Below are 20,532 nucleotides of genomic sequence, written 5' to 3'. Positions count from 1 at the left end.
TTTTATTGGGGTCTTTGCCACCGGGACGTGGAGCGGTACTGCCGAACGTGTGCGGTGTGCGTGGCGCAGAAGGGTCCCCCCGAGCGCTCCCGGGCCCCCCTCCAACAACACCAGGTGGGGGCTCCTATGGAGCGGGTGGGGGTGGACGTTTTGGGCCCGTTTCCGCGCACCGAGGCCGGGAACCGCTACGTCTTGGTGGCCATGGATTATTTTACGAAGTGGCCGGAGGCCTACGCCCTCCCGGACCAGAGTGCCCCCACGGTGGCCGATGCACTGCTGGAGGGGATGTTTGCCAGGCTGGGGGTGCCGGAGGAGTTACACAGTGACCAGGGGCGTAACTTCGAGTCCCAGGTCTTCGCCAGAGTGTGCCAGCGCCTGGGGATCACTAAGACGCGGACCACACCGCTGCATCCCCAGAGCGACGGGTTGGTGGAGCGGTTTAATCGGACGATCGCCACCCAGCTGGCCACCCTGGTGTCCCTCCCCCTCGCGCTCTGGGCGTACAGGACCGCGGTCCAGGAATCCACCGGGTGCACCCCGGCCTCGCTCATGCTGGGCCGGGAAATGCGAACACCGGTGGACCTGGTCTTCGGCCCGCCGCCCGGAGACGGGTCGGCACCGCCGGCTGGACCGGACTACGAGTGGGACCTGCGGCAGCGGATGCAGCGGGTGCACAGCTTTGCACGGACCCACCTGACACAGGCGGGAGTCCGGCAGAAGCGGTACTACGACCTGCGCTGCAGGGGGCCTGCCTTCCAGCCCGGGGACTCGGTTTGGGTGTACAACCCGCGCCGCCGCAAAGGCCTCAGCCCTAAGCTGGCGCCGTCGTGGGAGGGGCCCGCTGAGGTACTCGGGGTGGTGGGCGAGGTCTGCTACCGTGTCCGGTTGCGAACACGGGGGAGAGTGGTGGTCCTGCACCGAGACCGCCTGGCCCCCTACTGGGCCCGGGAGGAGGAGCCGTGTGGGGAGGCTCTAGAGGAGCAGCCGGGGCTGGAGCCGGCCGAGAGTGGGGCGTCCGTGGGTCGCCAGCCGTCACCGCGGCGCAGTGGCCGCTCACGCAGGGTTCCGCAGCAGTTGGCCGAATACGAATACAGCCTGAGGTGGGTGTTCGACGTCGGCGAGACGCCAGACGCTTCAGGTGGGGGCAGTGTAACGCCCTCGCCTGGTGGTGAGGAGGAAGCGCCCCTAGGCACTCGTAGTACCGCTGGGCATGCTGGGAGTGGTAGTCGGGGAGAGTGTGAGGGTCAGCACGATGACCAGCGGCTGACCCTACCTGTGTAAATAATGTCCTAGTAATTCTTGTGCCCTGTGTAGTCCTGTAAAAGTGTAGTGTGTTGTTAGGTAATTACCAGTTGTGTACGTGTTCCGTCAGTCTCCTCATGTGTGCGTAGATCCTGTGTTTGGTTTTGTGTGGGAAAACGAATAAAGCTAATGCTTGTTTGTTAATTGCGTCTCCACTCCTCCTTGTTCTGAAAAGAACCTGCAAAACGCTACAATATTTATAATTTATAATACTGACACTTAAGTTACAATGTTTCTTTGTATACCTATACCTGACAGATAAAGGGAATAAACCACTCTATAATATTTAGATAGTTCTTCTGATACTTTAAGCAGATCTTTGTAAAATGTAATCATCTCTGTTTTTTATCTCAAATTAGTCTGGTGATTCATAGTAAGATTTTCTTTTAGTTCGCTTTTTTGTTATTAATATTTAAATGCCTTTTTCAAGGTACGGCATTTTTTAACATTGTCTTAACATGGTAAAGACCTCTATACAAAACTACTGTATATACATTTTGTTTTGTAGCATGGGTGTGTTAATAATAAGCTAATGTTTTTATAATGTTCTAGGTGTATTTTTTAATTTTAAATGTATTTCTAAATAATTAGACTTGCAAGATTTTCTATTTTGATGTGAATTCCTGTTTACAGTTTTATGAATATCGTAACATGTTTATGTTTGCAATATTGTATTACATGCTAATTAAGCTATATAAATTGTGCAGAATTATTAGTTATTATTTAATTATATTATTGTCTTACATTTTTATTTTACTTTGATTTTAATGGTAAAAAAAACGTTTTAAGTGGTTATCATGTTTCTGTAATTTCTGTATTTTCTGTTTAATTTGATTTAAGTGGTAAATGTGATGGATTAACTACTACCACACTTTTTATATAATTTATCATGTTTTAAAAGACACTGATCAATGACAGTAAAAATTGCTAAATAACATGATTGGTTTCCTTCACCCAAACTAAGCTGTATTAATAACAATCAAAATTGTCATAATATTAAAAGGCACTATTAGGATCTTTGAGTAATTCTGTTCAAGGTTTTTGAATTCCGTTTTAACAATAGCAAGGTGAAATTACTGGTGAAATCGCTTCACAAGTTAAATTATTTAGAAAGGTCAGATTGTACAAGCCCAATGTGGAAATTTAACCAGAAGATTACACATCTTTCCCAAGTGGAACATCTCCTGCCTTCGAAGCATGATTGCTTTGAATGTTTAACCTGGTGGTGTGCTCTGGAAATCATACTAGGACCCTCACAGGGCTTAACCAGTTCGGACCTACAGTAATTAATTTTATAAGAACCAGCAGGTGTGGTGCTTATGTCAGGAAGGCTAGCGTTTGGTTCTCTAGGAGAAGGATCACCTGTGTTGTGATAGGTGATGTGATCTTGGAATATTATCAGTTGGAGTTGTGTATGTCCTTACTCTGCCAGTAATTCAATCAGCCTTGTATCAACCATTTGCTATGTAGGCGTGCAGTGTGACAAAGCCTGACAGTACACATTTCAGAAAACAGGTGTACTGTATGTTGCCTTAATCCTTCCTATGCTTAAGGGAGGGATGCGGTGATGCATTGTGTCAATTGAGGATTGGCAGCTCAAGGTTTTTGGAGGGTTTAAAAATAATTGATGATGGTCTCCTTCTGCTAGCAGCTTTTCTTTTGTTTGTATCTAAGTTGCATCAATGATACATTGCAGCCTTTCAGTTTCATTTTTTAAATTCCGATTCTCCTGTTTGCATTACATAGCATTGCATCTGAAAGAATGGTTTACAAGAGAGCCACAGAGCAAATGCCATTACCCTAGTACAGATACTGCTGTATTTCAGGGACTGAACATAAACAGTAAATAAAACAGAACTACAGTATGTTCTGGGGACCTTTTAGGTGGTAATGCATTGCTGACAACATGTGTCTTGCAGAACAGGTCTTCGGCAAGCCCAGTGCTAATGAGGTACAGGTGTGGGCCTGGTATCACCACATTTTATTTTGGCCTATCCACAATATGTATTTTAAAGCAGTATTGAAAATCAGTTGTTTTGTGAGTGATCTCCCTGTGAAGTGTGGGAAATTTAAATATTTTTGGGTAAATGTGTAACCCTCAATTCAAGATTGGAAATTGTGAGTTTCTATAATAAAAAAAACCTGCTATCCAGAAGAACTGACAAAAAGCCAACATCAAGCGCATTCTGAAGTGTATGATTTCAGCCAATTTAGCCAATCCTTGAGTATTAAAAGGCATGAGTACAATAATATCATAAAAGCAAAAGAAAAACAGAAAGTCACTAAGCGAAGGAGTTTTTTTTTTTTATTTGTCCATATCTCCCTGCAACTCACAACTGGCAACCCACTGAAGCTAAGCAGGTGTATACTATAATATACTATAATACTGACTATAATAGTCAGTATCTTACAATGATTTTTCCCTTCTTGTTTGGATTTAATCAAGACTACCCCCGTGGTGCTATTTATTGTATGTAATCTGGAACCACGTTCTTACACAGTACCTAATACTTTCAGTTGCTTGATCCATGAATATGATCTGTTATTCAGCTTATTAGTTATTAGTGGAGAGGTTGGTGAGTAATATGCAGAAAGGACTGAGTCTGGAAGGCATTTCTTTGGTTTCAGACATCTTTCTCTGAGGTTTGCTGAGAAAGCAGTCAGAAAGAACCCCTGGCAGTTAGGCTGAAGCTACTCTGCAGTTCTGCTCAGCAGCATATACAGAAATAAATAAGTAATCAAAATATACAGACATTTAACAAACTACTGGCTGGCATCACTTCAAGGATGCTTTATTCTTATCTTTTCCTTGACTAAATACTGTGACAAAGACTGCCCTCTACAATAAGAACGGCTTCTATCATAAAGATGAGATATAATAATAATAATAATTGCTTACACTTATATAGCACTTTTCTGGACACTCCACTCAAAGCGCTTTACAGGTAATGGGGACTCCCTTCCACCACAACCAATGTGCAGCAGTCACCTGGATGATAGCCACATAGTGCGCCAGAACGCTCACCACTCATCAGCTATCAGTGGGGAGGAGAGCAGAGAGTAATGAAGCCAATTCATAGATGGGGATTATTAGGAGGCCATGATTGGTAAGGGCCAATGGGAAATTTGGCCAGGACACCGGGGTTACACCCCTACTCTTTTCGAGAAAGGCCCTGGGATTTTTATTGACCACAGAGAGTCAGGACCTCGGTTTTACGTCTCATCCGAAGGACGGCACCTGTTTACAGTATAGCGTCCCCGTCACTATACTGGGGCATTAGGACCCACATGGACCGCAGGGTGAGCGCCCCCTGCTGGCCCCACTAACACCTCTTCCAGCAGCAACCTTAGTTTTTCCCAGGAGGTCTCTCATCCAGGTACTGACCAGGCTCACACCTGCTTAGCTTCAGTGGGTTGCCAGTTGTGAGTTGCAGGGAGATATGGACAAATAATAAAAAAAAAACTCCTTCGCTTAGTGACTTTCTGATTTTCTTTTGCTTTTATGATATTATTGTACTCATGCCTTTTAATACTCAAGGATTGTCTAAGATAAATCATACACTTCAGAATGCACTTGATGTTGGCTTTTTGTCAGTTCTTCTGGATAGCAGGTTTTTTTTATTACTGTACAGTACCTGCATTTTCATATAGGCAGATCATGATCCTGAAGCTTTGCATAGCTTTGCATTGATGCAACTTCCCATTTTTATGCTAGCAATATCTCTTTTTTTGTTATTCAGGTTGCATGAATTATGAGTCTTTATGTAAAATGCAGTAGCCTGCAAACACTTTAGATATGCCTGCCAGCCTAAGTGCAATTCTGTCATCCTACTGAAAAGCTGACTTGCTGAAGGAAAAAAATATTCACAAAAGTGTGAAATATTACAGGAACAATCAGTAGTAGAAAAAGAAGTAGAAAAAAGAAGACAGGAAAAAAGGAAAGCATAGAAATGTTTTTTTTAATTAATTTTATTATTTTTAATTAAGTCTTCTTTTTGTACCAGTTTGGAATTGCTGATTCTTAATCAATTTGATTTCTTTCCTAACCTTATACCAGCTCCAGGTGGCTGAGGGTAATCCTCATTCTCCTCCAAAATGTTTGTTTTCAGAGTCATCAATAATTTTACACACAGCGCCTTCAGTGGAGTCCACACTGATGAGGAGAGATGAGGCTTCCACTGATGCCACTGTAAGATCACAAGGGTTCAGTAATATTGCTCTGCTCTTCTTTCTGTGGGCCTTGCAATTTATACCAACAATAGTGAGTCCTACCCTCACTTATCTTAACAGCGACCATTTCTAGATCCTGATAAAGAAAACAGTCTTGGGTATATTATTCTTTCTGCTTTGACCTCTGATAACTACTGAGATGGCATAAAGGAGCTGACAGAGTCAAGGAAGGACCAGCTTCCACAATTCCCCTCACCCACCTGCCAGTACAACAGGGGGAAAAGAATGGTCATATACTGTAAAAGAGGGAGGGTCAAAGGGTTCCAGTGAAGTCAGAACAGCCATACAGAGAGCTGAAGAATTATCTGAAAGTAAATAAACACTTCCCTTCACAAGTGTTTATCATCTCCATTGTGTGAGAGCACTTGTTGTACTGTACATTAGAGGGCAGTTGTTGTAGCCAGCACCCTGCCAAAAATGTTGTAATTATGCAGCTTAAACACATTTTCCTGACAGAAGGATTTTGTCTCTTACATATTGTATACAATAAAGATCCCTGGCAGTAATACTTTTGAAAGTTAAAGTTTGATTTTTAAAAGTTTTAACGTTATTCACTGAACAGCAAATTGAGTAAATTTACATTGATTCAAGCATGGTGTTTTTTTTTGGTGGCGTTTTTGCCTTTGTGATAATAATTAAATGAATTAAACAGATTCATTGTGTGTTTTTTTGTGCATGTGTTTCACTCACACCGCTCCTTATCCAATACAATCTGACAAGGATTGTGTCTTACTGTAGGTATATTCCAACAAGGGACATCACATCCTCACATTACGCAGCCTTTGGCATGGCCATTTCAGGAATGAATTCATCATGGAGAAGCAAAATAGATCATCCGAGATGTAGTAAAGTCATTAATAAAACTGCAGGATTGCTTTATGGTACACTGATGAAGCTGACACAATAAAATGGAAAGGAAACTAAGAAATGCGGTGTGTCAACTGATGCTGTACAGTATGTGATAGACTGTTTTCACAAGGAGCCTAGGATGTGCCAGAAAAACAAAATCAGTATTATATATCGTACAAACAAAACAACACTGCCAACATAATATTTGTTCATTAAAGATAAATAATTACTGGGAGTTTTACAAAGACTTCAAAAGAAAGAGTTTCATACTCCTACTCCTTCTAACAAATGGAATGTACTAGACTTTAAAACAAAACTGGCAAATTGTCACATTTCCTCACAAACATGCCTTCAGCCCTTCAACTGCCACTCACTAGAAATTAAACAGTTGTCCCTTATTTGAGCAAAAGTTGAAAAAATAAAGAATTTGTGTGTTCTCATCCAAGACACTGGCATCCTGTAGTGAACCTTTTGCAACAGGCCTACAGGTCTGATGTACACAAAGGGTTCATCATGCCATGAACTGCAATATGCAAATTACAGCATTTGTGCTTAATGTGTAGTATAGTACAGAGTCTTATATTACTGACTATTTCAGGATCTCACCTGGAAATATGTATACCAAAGTCTATTAATCAATTCTTGAATGGCAATGATCCATATTTCTGCATCTCCTCTTTCTATGATTATAGCTGCCTCATTCTGTAAATAGCAATGAAACCACACCTCTCTGTAATTAGTATGGTAACTTTGGGTTTTTTCTTTTATAGGTATTATAATCACAATGCTCTGATTTTTCTTGAATCTGATTAATTGTTGTACTGTACTTTGCATTGGAATTGCTGAAGTGTATCGTTAATTTAGAAACCATCTCTGGTACTTTGAAAATGTGCAATGTTCACTTAATCCTTAGATCAATTGAAGAGTAATGCAAATAATCTAAAACTAGTAGAATAAAATGTTTTAATACAATGTTATAATTTATTGAAAGATGACTATCATCATCTGTTCTGTCTGTCCATCCATTTACCCAATTGTAATACGAAAATCATTTAAACTCTTAACACATACCATCAAGTCTATCCAAAAAAGAAAAGTTAAATTTGATTTAAGTAAGTGAAGACTTGAATAAACAAGAAAATGTGGTTCACAAAGAATAAGTCTGTTCCAGAGGTGCCAAACCCCTTTCTTTAGAGTGTCTTCTGGCTTTTATTTCTGATCATATTTGCCTTTTCATTGGACATTTTCAACCACTTTTTTCCACTGTGTTTTAAGGATGATGATTAAAAATTGCTTTTGATTCAAGCTGAATTTTTTTTTGGCACCTGGAAAGAAGCTCTAAACTGTGTCCTGCTGTTATCCAAATAAATCAGAGCAATTTAATGACAGAGATTGATTGCTAGAAGATACTACTGTCTCTCAGGAATTGAGCATGGACATGGCACTCTTGATAAAAGGTAATAGCGAACACTGAAGAGCATTCTGGATAATAAGCAACAAAGAAAAAGCAAATTAAGTCTAAAATGATTTTTGCATGGAAGAGCAGATACGTCCACTAGATTATGTCAATTATATCAGTAAATTATACAGATTGAAACAGGCTAAAAGGTGAGATGTACCTGTGAGAGGTGATAAAGAAAGTGTACAAAGAAGGCACCACGGTTAAAATGTTGTGTTTCTTTTCTTCTCTTTTCAGCATGGAATAAACCTTTATATATATATTTATATATATATGTAAAGAGGTTTGGATGAACATCAATAATACCTCAGTATAAAATGAACAAGTTGAAAAGACTAATTTATGGTTTGAGTTTATCGCTTTGGAGGTCTGCTACTGTATTAGGTTTTTTTATTTCAGTTGTGTATGACTTTTTAACTATTTTTGCAAATGTCAGTAACTCAGTCTTCAGATTTTCACTAAAAACGTTTTCAAAGTTTATCTGGTTTAGTTACTAGGACACTATTTTTGTCTATATGGCAGGAATTAAGGCCATCAGCTCATTCAGTTTCAATGTCTTTGCTTCTAAAACAATGTGGTTGCCTTGTTCTTTGCATATTAAAATCGTCTTCTGAAACAAATCTGCACCACATTCAAAATGTTTATCTTATTCTTTTTTCTTAGTCATTTTCATTGCTTTATTTTACACGGTATGTTATATGAGAATAAATACTCATTTCTAATGACAACAAGTTGTACAGCAGGGCATTTACTGCAACATTCTGAGTGAAGTAATATTCTCAAGTGTACAACATCAGTTTCTTCCCTGGGTGTCGAACCTACAACATTATAGTCTGCAGTCCTATCTACTATTCCCTACATAGAAAATTAGTTCTTCACTCAGCATTTCCTGCAATTCTAACAAGGAGGTTACAAGCTATAAAATGTTTTTGTTATGTTTCAGGGGGGCCACACAGTGAATCGTTACTCCAAGATAATGTAAATGTATCAGATCTGCATAAGCATTTTAAGTAATGTGCATCCATTCTTAATTGCTAAGGTACTGTACTCCTGACTCTTCAATCTTATTTTAATCTGTATCGCCACTGCTTTATTCTCCTTATCACAGCAAAGTTTTGTGTTTCTTTTGAGTGTTCAACTCAATATTTTATGTATAACAGGTCTAGCAAATATACTGTTAAAAAACACATACTGTACAGTACCACTTTCTCTTTGCATTTCACATGCCTTGAATATTTTGTATTCTGGCCAGAAATTGTGAACGATATATACTCACTCAGATTTTCTGTCTGGAACCATTGTGAACAATAGTGATGTTGGAGGACATCAGAAGAGTGTTTCTACTGTTGTGGCCCACACTGTTCAAACCAGTTTCAATCCAGGAGGTAGTCATCAATAAAATCAGAGCAACCACCTGGTCCAAACCACTCAGCTGACTGGCACTGATAATCTGTGCTGTCTAGGGGCATTCACCTATAACTTGCAGACTGCATTTGTTTTCCGTTCCAGTGTTGAAACTTGAAATGTCAAAGGTTTGCAGCTGAATACATTTTTAATGGTTGTGAATTACCATTGTTATTCAGGGTTTAAATAATCTTTACACATTGGAAAAGGTGTACATATTCACTGGTCAATTTGAAAGAACAATATTTATTGAGCATAAAAAAGAAGAACAGAAGAAGAGAAACAGGAAAAAAAAGAAAACAATCAGTCAAATTCAGCAAACAGCACTTAGCTGCATGATTCAGCCCTCAATTAAAGTAATAATTTGCTTAATTATATCTAGTTAATTATTTTCAGCTCCTAAACAGTTGAAGATACCAAGTCATATTTAAACCTTTATGGCTTACCCCAAGTCTCTGGGATTTTCAGAGCTGAAAACAATTAAAAAGATAAAGTTATCAAATTGGCCATTCCATTAACTGAGAATTGAAGACACTATGCCCAGAAGGAGTAGGCCTGGGATGTTGTGATATGAAATACAGTATACTCTACAGTAAGGAAAAGCAATCAATGAGATCAGGGGTGTTCACTACTGGTGCTTGAGGGCCAGCGTGTCTCCAAGTTTGGAGCAAAGGCACCGGGTTTGATTCTCCACTGTTACCCAAATACGGCTGTTGCTACTGTTCAGTGTCCTGTCAGGTGAGCTCTGTGGTCACGTTTAGAGTGGCTTAGAGCATCTTATCCAATATACACCAATAGGGGGTCTGTCACTAGAGCAGACCTAAGCTTGCAATGGCCTAATAGACTGCTTTGTCCATGAAGAGCAGCTTAGTGTTACTCCTTGGTGGGTCAGAGCACCCAATCCTTAGTTTCCACAGGGACTGATCTCATTCACACGAGGAGCTCAGCTCTGCCCAGCGACACCCAAACCCATTATAGCAGGCTCTCTCAGTCACCTGCCACCAACTGAGGAGCAATCAAACCAGGTATTTAATTCCTGCTCGCCACTGCCCTGGTGCTCTGTTATTGAGCTTCTCTGGTCCAAGTAGTGCTCTCTCACCAAGAGTTCCATTTCACCTGAGAAACCAGCTTATTCCGTTGTCAGCATTACCCAGTTCTGATCCTGCCACCCCTGTTTTCTTAAATCCTCACCAGGACAGGTGGCAGTCCTGTGGGTCCACTGACTTCTCCAATTTCTCTGTCAGCCTGTTGCTTATTTTCATAGCCAACAACCTTTTCTATCATCTGCACTGTCTCACAGATGGATTCCTTTCCCCTCAGCCAGCCATGAGCTTTTTAACACCAAACCATGGCATTACACTTAGTACTTAAAAAGTAGACTCAATTTTTCACTTTGTCAATTCTCTTCCTCCACAACACCTTGGAACCATTTGCATGATGGCCACTTGTGTATGGGTCCAAAGAATCTGTATTGCGGAGACTAGAACTGGTTTAGAGAAACAGTTCTCATAATTGTGCAGTGGCTTTAGAGATCAGATGGCACTGTGAAGAGTCTTTTGTTTAATGACCTGCACTGTCTACCTAAACTGCAGCACTTCTTTTCATATATCATAAGGATGGTATAAGGAATCCCTGATGGAGAGATATGTGGATCCTGTGCAGACGCAGGAGCGGGTAGTTGACAAGGCAGGCGAACAATCCAATATGTTAGGCGAGTTTGTGGTCCAAAGGAAAAGGGTGTTTCAGAATCCAGGAAGTAAGATAGAAGCAAACAATCCTAAGCAAGAGGCAAGGTCATGGTCAAAAGGAGTAAGGTAGGTTGGAGTCCGGGGAGTACACGGGAGGCAAACAATCCGAGACGAGAGGCGAGGTCCAAAGTCGAAAAGGCAAAAGGGGAGTCCAGAATCCAGAATATACGAGGTACGGAAAACCGCCAGGTAGAGCTCTCAACGAGTAGACTCAATACCGAGCAGCGGGAAGCGGGTTAGGATGGTATAAATAGTGCAGCGTGCTGCACGGTAGAGCGTGTGCAGGTGGGTTAACACGTGCGGCTGCGCTTGTTATTATTAACCCGCTGCTGGTGCTGATTAGTTCGCTTATGGGTTGATCTCCGCTGGCTGGCAGTCGTGACAGATGGTTCATATTCAGGGGGGCACATGAAAATAGCTTTGTACTGCAGAAGGCCTGGACTCAGGGACTCACCATCTTTATACTGTGATAATCTATAAGCACATGTTTTACACAAATATTTGTCTTTTAAATTTCCAGGGTCTCACTGTACTGAAAAAATACACAAAAATAAATGTTTAACATTTTTTCAGTTGTCATTCCTAAGTTAATTGACATTTTTAATTCATAGTATTCTTCTTCTTTTTTATTTTATTATTTCATTCCAATATCAACAGTCTTAAAAGTCTAGATACCTCATATTCTAATTCAAGAGAAGATGGTAGTGTTCAGTGGTCTATAGAAAGCATTCACCAGCCTGACATGATAGACAGACACAAGAAAGAAGATTACAGAAATCCATTAAGAACACTCCTCTCAATATTTTTGTCTTGTGCTGCACAGACTATGTTGTTAGAGCAATAATAAATTCTGTTCAATATTCTTTTTCACTGTTCAGTTCATTCAATCCTAAACAAAAACCTGATTTTCTACTTAATTTATTACATTAGACACCTGTTTTATACCTTGTTGGAATTATGTGACAAATGCATTACCCTCTCACTGTCAGGTGTTTTTCTTCCTTTCAAGAAATTTCATTTTTCTTTGCATGTATTTTCAATTACACACATTTAGATTTTTATTATATATAATAATAAACATTTTTTTACCACAAAAATAGAGCTTTCATTCTTTTTGTTATTCTATTTTTCAAGCAGGCAAATGGACCATTTCTTGGATATATTGTTTTGTAATTTCTGTATTTACAACTATATATTCAGCATATAAAAATATTATTTTAAAGTCTGTTTTATCAAATACAATTAAATTTGCTTAGATAATATCTGTGTTTTGTACATTACTTGGGTCACATAAAAGCATTTTTATCCAATGCATTTGATTGTACTCTCCCCTTAAAATATCCATTTAAGTACTTACGACAGTTTCCATTATTATGTGTCTAACATTTGTTATTGTTTTTGTTCAATTTAGTCTTATCACACAAAATGAAAGTAAACACTAAATAAGTTTATCTGAAAACTTCTATAGATTTACTGCAGGTAGTCCTCAGAAATCCAGCACCTCTAAAAGGAAGACACACAAGATAAAGATCCCTATTAGGTCCGAAGTCATACATAAAGATCATCCATATTTAAGACATCCCATTGCTTGAATAAAATCCACATCAAATACTTAGCCTCCAGACCTGTGTAGATCTTCTCTTTTATGCCTGTAGCCAAGATATATCCACAGTATATTGAACTGTCAGTAAAAGAATGAATAGGAATTTCCATGATTTTCAGCTGTGTTGATAGAGTTTTCCTGATAATCAGCTTTGAGACTAGCTCAGAAATTTCTCTGACATTTCTGGCTTGTTTTCAAGGTGTTTGTAGAAATCAAGGGATGCATCCTCACTGCAACTGTGTTTCACTGTGTAGACACATCCAAGTCTATTTGAGCACCAACATTTCTACTATCAGTCTATTATTTCCATATTTCAATTACTGTCAAGCTAGGAATCAACTCTGTTTGATTTTGCTTCAATAGATGATATAAATCCTAGCCTTCTTATGACTCAGCTTGAATAATATCATATTAATGCTAAACTGTACAAATCCAATTACTTTTTGTCTTACTTCTACTGATGCAGGACCATACACTTCTGCAATTTCTATATCCCAGTTAAGAAACTCTGGCCCAAGGCAGTACCATTACTTGTTTGCATTGAATAGATCAATTTTTAATAGTTCAGCTCGGGGAGAAATCAGTAGCCTTGACTAAGGAGCTTTAAGAGTTTGCCTGTCTGTCTAAATTTCCTGTAAGAGTTTTGGAGGATCTTTTAAGGACAGCTACAAGCAATTTCGTACTGGGGGATTATTATCAGTCTGAGAGTTTCCCCAAGCAGCCATTTCAAGCATTTCATTTACAGCACAACCACATTCAAGTCAGGCAGTTCTTGAAATTTCTTGTTTAGAGATTAATTAAAATCATTCCCTCATTCCCTTATTCTCTTTTCCCCTGGAGCAGCTAAATTGTTGTTCTTTTCTTTTAGTGGAAGCAGCATCATGTTCTTGAGCATCAAAGTCAACAAGTTGCATGTTTTCTGTATAGTTTCCATAAGGAAGTACAGTAAAAAAGCATCCTAGCAGTGTCAGTTTGATGTTGGGTGGGTCAACACTTCTTCATTCTGTCCTGTGTGTGGTTATGGGGTTTGTACTAAGAGATCAGACATGAAAAACTTGTTACAGTATATGGGCATGACAAAATAATTGGGTATCCTAAAATTAAAAAAAAGACCAGTGCTACCAAAATTCTTCAGGACTTCTGCAAGTAGTGTCCTCCAAGATTTTAAAAGTATCTTATAAAAACAGTATGTGTCAAACAATAGAAAAATATTTTGTGCAGTGATCAGACCTTTAACATACAGTATTTCTGCATCAGACAGGGGGTTTTGCGCACATGGTTGAGTGTGCTGCAAGGGGAAATTACTGGTAGAGGCTGGTAGTTTTTCATGGTATGGGAAGAGTCCTTTGATCATAGTGAAAGCATCAATGAAGGCCACTGGGTAGCACCAGACTTTCTGCTTTGATACAATGTCACTCTGAAGGACTTTTGTCTGCTGTTCTGCACACTGCCTTACAGCTGTTTTGCCTAGGCAGATGTTAACACATAATAGTTTTAAAAATCAATCAATGGCAGCCACAGAGCACTTAATTCAATATTGACTAATTACTATATAATTATGTGCTGCTTCTGGAAAGCTGCTTCGATGCTTGAGTCTTCTAAATAATTTCTTCACATACTGTACCACTGCAAAGAGATAGTACTGTAATATTTTGTAGATATACAAGATTTTATTATATTTATGTAATACAGTCCTTTAAAAGACTGTATTACTTGTTGATACTTTAATAATTTACAGAAATGTTTTAAAAAAACAAATATGAATGGAGAAAGGATCAACCCATCTTCCTATCTTTTAGTTAGGGCAACATTAAGGGCAAGGACCAAGGTTAGGCAAAGCCTTAATTTAGGTTCAGATGGTTAGAATTCATTATTGGTATCTGTCTTTTACCCATACTAAAAATACCAATATTTTTCTTCAATCGTTATTTTTAAACATTTCTAGTTGTGCTTATCTTTTCAGTCATTAACTCCATTTCTTCCTTGCTTTTTTCCAATATATTGCTCAGAATCGAACATCAGAAGACCCATAAGAGCACTGCTGCAATCCTTCAGTTTCTTCAGGCAGACGTAGTGAAACACAAATATCATATCTGTACATTTGGAAGATCTTGAGTAAAATCACAAAATGTTTTTAAAAAAGAGAGGCGTGATCAGACAGAAAGCTTCTGTCAAATGCTTACTCAAATATTATGTGACTGTTGCTGCTCAAACAAACCTCATGGACTCCATTGCACTCACACAGGTGAGTATGCTGGGAATGTAGCACTTCCTAACCGGACAACCAATACATTGTTTGTCCAAGTCTTGAAGAATGATTTAGGAAGAAATCACGGGAGGTGTCCAATTGACCATCCCACTTAACATACTGCCCAATCAAGAACCAAAGCATGGTCTCAGAGAAATAACTCATCTTGAATGTTTTTGTTCAATGTGAAATGTAATTCAGTTTTTATAAAACCACTTTTATAATAAAACATACATGTATTATATTGTTTTCTTAATGGATCAGATTGAGCATTGAGAAGAAGAGTTTTGTAAAGGTTTTAAATGTCCTTGATTGCACACAGAGCATATTATCCAAGCACAATGACTGTGTAAACACCCTTCAGGCTCACTTGCACAGCTAATCAATTAGATTTCAAGCATTGCTGAAATTTCTCTAGTAATTTAGAGAACCCTTTAAATTCTAACAGTAAATGAGCTCTCAACAAAACCTCCCATCTCAGTAATGACATGGGAGAGGCAAGAAGTTTTTTAAGATTCATGTCGTATTTGATTTCTAGGTCTTTACTCAGAGAATCACAGTGCAACAGGGCCACACTTATCCTATACAAGAGGAAACAAAAGAAAATTACACATTTTGAGGTTAGGGTTAAGGCATTTTTAAATGGAAGACTGAACTATAGATATATGAAAACATCGGTAGCATTAGCAAGGAAAGATATTTTTTTCAGAATATGTCATGTGATGAACCAGCCATTTTCTTATTGTATGCTAGGTTGTTATAATGACCTTCAGATGATTTTTACTACCAAGATTATCAAAGTGGACAAGACTTCTGCAACTTGGGAAGCATAGAAGACCTCATAGTTATTTTTGATTGGCATGTTTTGCATGGGTCTGCAAATGTCTTTTTAATCTATTTATTATTAATAAATATTTAATGGTTATGATTAAAGGTTTTGAATGTACAGATTTGATTTACAAGGTATGTTTTTTTTCTCTCTGTAAAAACAAGATCATGTGGCTTACTGTATGTATGTTTCTGCTGGCCATATTATACATAATTATATACAGTATAACTATCTTGTGTGGAAAAGATATAACTAGGATGGTTTGTGGTAAATTAATCTTAGCCTTTGCAAAACCATCTTGGATTATGCTGTGTATCAAAATGTCACTTTGAAAAATGAAAATGGCCGTGTTGAAACACTTATTTCAGAACCCATATAATCAGCAACTGTTGCTTTAGTTCTGACAGTCAATCAACCTGATTTTCTCTTACTGACAGCTGACTAATAGCAGTTTGACCAAAGTCAGTTTCCTGGAAGGAGATGTAGCTGGTGTTTGAGAAAGTAGAACATCTTGTAATGTAACAATATCCGGCAGCTTTGCTCAGTGTCAAATGTGATTGCGATTTTTCTGAATCCTGAATGGGCGAAAATTGTAATAGTGTGACTGTAATTGTAGCGGTGGTCCGATGTACAGTAATCACAGTGAGCTGTACAATACTGTTTTTGTGTGGAACATTTTAACTTTGGTTCCTGGACCAGCACTGGTCCTATTCAGAAGTTGTGAATCTTGATGTTCTGCTACATTTTATATCCCTGTGAATGGGAGGAAAGATAGTTTCTTGTTGGACAAACAACCCAGAAAGTGCTTCTGAAACTTCTGAAACTTGCTTCAGCATTTTAATTAAGTTGGTGGACAAAACAATTGCTGTTGTCTCAGAGAGAGAGTTCTTTGCCCTTTGACAAATGTTTTGATAACAGTTCATTACAGGGGCTGCAGGTTCAGTACAAACTTGATACAGATGAAGAGAAATGTAATGCAGTCTAAATATACTCATAGTAAGTATCCTTATGAATGATTAATAGCATGGTTATTAACAGAGGTGATATATTTAACATTTAAAAATATGTAATTATTTACATAATTAAAGTTAGAAGCTATTTCTCATGGACTTATAAAATAGGATTTAAAGTGTTACCCAAGTATCATTCAGTACACAAAATATAAAATACTGCAACCAAGAACAAATGGTAAATGAACACAGAAAATAAACAGCTTAAATAAAGTCAAATTGGTTTGCTCTCATGCTGTGAGGCTGCTTGACAGAACAGACATTTGTGGCCTGGCCAAAAAAAATTCACAGCAGGGCATCCTAATAAAACAGAAATAAAATAATCTTACAATGAATAGCTAAGCAACTGGCACAATCAAATTAAGTGAAACCAATAACTGATAGATTTGCTATTCTTTTATTTTCTTCTTTGAATATCTAACATATTTTTCAAAGGAAGTCTAACATTTGTAAACACGCTTGTCTGAATATTTTTTAAATTCTTGACCTTTTTTCCTTAAAGTTTCAGTTGTTTTGTTGTAGTGACAGACACAGTATTATGTCTTTTGGGAAAATAAAATATAAACCTTTTTTTAAGAAAGGATTGTGGCAAATATCTTTATCATGTTAAAAAAATCCTTACCCTTCAGAAAACTAAGAGTCTGTTTCCTGAACATTCACCCGCATACAGTAAATTTACTCTCACACATGTGTGCAAGCCTCTACAGTATCAGTTTTCATTATCCCGTCCTTGAGATCAATCAATATAATGGACCAAGACCAAACAAACAGACAGGAACACACACACACCACAATCATTGTTCTCCATGTATAGTATAATAGCAAGATTTTATGCACAGTAGTCCCAAAAATCATTACCACTATTTTCACCCTGACAGGCTAGTAACTGTTATCAAGAACGGTAAGAGTGAACTAAAGGGTGACTTATCAACAATATGTCCATGCAATTTATTGTCAGGAGTGACGTAATTTTCGGATACTTTTACCTAAAGAATCCGCAAGCTGTTTCATAGTAAATTAAACCGAGTTTGGTTCTGTGTTTTTTGACTACTTGGTCATGAGAGTTTGGAGAGTTCACGATCCCTGAATTTCCTGCTGCTTTTAATACTGAATCAATTTCTTACTTCTCCGCCTGATCTGTTGTGTAGCGGGGGTGCTGTACGTCACCTAGTATGAGCCTTTAAGGATAAAGAAGTTGCATCCCCTCTTCGCCCCCGAAATAACTCAAGAATTGCATTCATTCAAATTTTAACTCTTTGAAAACCTAAAACCTAATTTAAGCAAAACTCCTGTTAGACTGAGCGTGTGCTGAGTAAATAGCACAGCGTGATTTATCTCATTTCAAACATTGCAGCTGCGAGCGAAGCTCCCTTCTCTCCCCCTGAAGAAACGGGACACTGCTCTGTGGATACTCCACCCCTCACAATCTCGCAGCTTTCTTTTACTTTACACGATATCTGTTTTACCCTTTTTCTCTTTCCCCCTCACGTCTTCATCCTTGCAATGAAGCCTTGCATTTTCACAATCAAGCGGTGGCAAGGCAGTCATTAGCACTTATGCAACTCAGTCAACTTTTTGTTTCCTCTACTTTGAAAAAATTGGTGAATTAAAACATGCTATGTCTTCAGGAGAGCCGGATTCTCTTTCAGTTACAGTTTGTTTTCTTTTTGGCTGTCAGCCATGCTAGATCCCCACAGCTTGGCAATTTCTACTTCCCAGACAAGGAGCAAGGTTAGTGTCTTAATTGTTGTTTTACATTTGTTGTATCCGACTGAAAAAATACATGCTATAGATGTGCACTTACTAATTGCCAGTTAAAATGTGCATGTGTTCGTGCGTCGACAGTAATTAAGTTTCTGTGGACTGTTTTGGGGTCACGCCATTCATATTCTTATAGGAAAAAGTAGCGCCCTTTTTGATTACTTGAACGTTTTCATGGTTTAATTTTGCAAAGTTAAGGGGGACGGTTGTTTAATTTATGAAGACGGAATACCGCCGTATAAAATGCAATATTTCATCATACAAAATTTTATTTGTGAATTAAAACCGAGCTACATTTTAACTTCAAGTTTATAAGAAAAATAGTAAAATTTGCATGACTTTGCTATACATGCACACTTTTAAAAAAAGCTTTTTTCGTTCGATCTCCCCAAGAACAATTTCTTAGGTCTCAGAGAGAGTTTGCTGTGGTCCACCCGCAGAAAGTTGGCAGGGACGGAGAGTTCGTTTCTCACAATTTAGCGCATCACATAAAGCAGAGGAGTAAACGGGACGTGGAAGTTGCAGAACGCCGCGTCTTTTACAAATTGAACCACAACGGTCAAGATATGATTTTCAATCTTACTGTCAACCACCATTTACTGTCACGTGAGTATTTTCTGGAGTGGAGATCCGGAAGTCCAAACGCAACCAAGATTCACTCCTCGACTCTCAACTCTTGTCACTTCATGGGGACCGTGGAGAACTCCAGTTCTGTCGCTGGGGTAGCAGCTATAAGCACCTGCAACGGACTGGTAAGAAACACTTACGTGTTCTCAAACCTGCTGACTACACCTGAATTGCACAACCTCAAGTTTATAAGCGCTGTGTAGGTATGTCATTTCCATTTTATTATTCACATCATTACATTAATTTCAATAACCGCTTATCCAATTCAGGGTCAGCTGGAGCCTATCCTGGGAAGCATGAAGCTACAGTACTGTATATCCTGATACATCCTGGATGGGATGCCAGTTGATTGCAGGGCATATGCAGACAAGGACACGTAAACACTCACACCAGGGACAAATTTACAGAAGCCAGTTAACCTACCAGTATGTCTTTGGAATGTAGGGAAAAAACAGGAGCCCCCCCTGAAAAAGACAATAAGTGTGGGGGGAACATGCAAACTCCACACAGAAAGCACTCTAGGATTTGAACCCAGGGTCCCAGGACAGCAAGGCAGCAAAGCTAACCACTTTACTACCCTCATATTTTTACTATCTTGTACCTAATTCACCATTAAATACCTAGTCAGAGCTAGTATGGGTTGAATTAATACTGCAGAAAATGTAAAAAAAAATCTTAATATGAACATCATAATCCAGGATGCTCAGAATACCCATGATTTGGCCCTCATAGTAAAGTAGTAAATTTGCCTGCGACAGACAACTTTTAACTTTAACATTAACCCTATGCTACAAAAGACATTGAATATGAGAACAGGATTAGTTACATTGCTGAACTCAAGTCGTTTGAAATACAAGTATATACTGTAAACCTTGAAAATGGACATACTGTAATGTTTTGAAAACATTTCCAGACTTGTTAGTTAAACCTTCTGTGGTTTATTCACATACAAATTGCTTTTGTTTATAATAAACAATCTTTATGAATCATTGATTTACCAAATGAAATAGTGTCTGAGTAGATCTGCGTGTCATAGATCTATGTCATTAAAAAAACTTTGGCAAAAAAATGAAGCTCAGTTTATTTTCTTTAGACTGGTGTTGTCTAAGTGATAATATTGTTTTCATCTAGAAGTCAGTGTCTGAGTCACTTAAAATATGGATCCTCCATAAATAGACATGAAAGGGCTACAAGATTTTCTCTCTAACGTTTGTTTACACAGATTGAAAAGGTGTAGTTATCTTTTCTCTGGGCCTGCTAGACAGTACTGTCTGGGATACTGCCTGCTTTAAGCCTCAGTATGACTTTGTTCTAACTCTTGGTTTTGTCATTGAAAGATGAATTGCTTGTGCTACAGTACTGTATGTACACAAGGTTTAGTATCTGTGGCTTGACAACGGCATTATGCACAGGGATTGTGGAGTAAGAGATGGATGTTTTTATCACAAAAAAAAAAACAAAT

The 20,532-nt window shown here is 38.6% G+C and overlaps 1 protein-coding gene across 1 annotated transcript in view; it reads left to right on the top strand.

Annotated features, from left to right (window-relative positions):
- Positions 1–18,295: 18,295 nt before the first annotated feature.
- Positions 18,296–20,532, top strand: part of adamts12 (ADAM metallopeptidase with thrombospondin type 1 motif, 12) — a 152,860-nt gene continuing 150,623 nt past the window's right edge. Inside the window, exons 1-2 of the mRNA XM_088911721.1 lie at positions 18,296–18,413; positions 18,837–19,195. Coding sequence (XP_088767847.1) covers positions 18,296–18,413; positions 18,837–19,195 — 477 coding nt within the window. The remainder of the gene's footprint in view (positions 18,414–18,836; positions 19,196–20,532) is intronic.

Source organism: Atractosteus spatula, chromosome 3 (assembly GCF_055471065.1).
Source record: "Atractosteus spatula isolate fAtrSpa1 chromosome 3, fAtrSpa1.hap1, whole genome shotgun sequence".
Taxonomy (NCBI): Eukaryota; Metazoa; Chordata; class Actinopteri; order Semionotiformes; family Lepisosteidae; genus Atractosteus; species Atractosteus spatula.
This window is presented reverse-complemented; position numbering and strand designations above follow the sequence as displayed.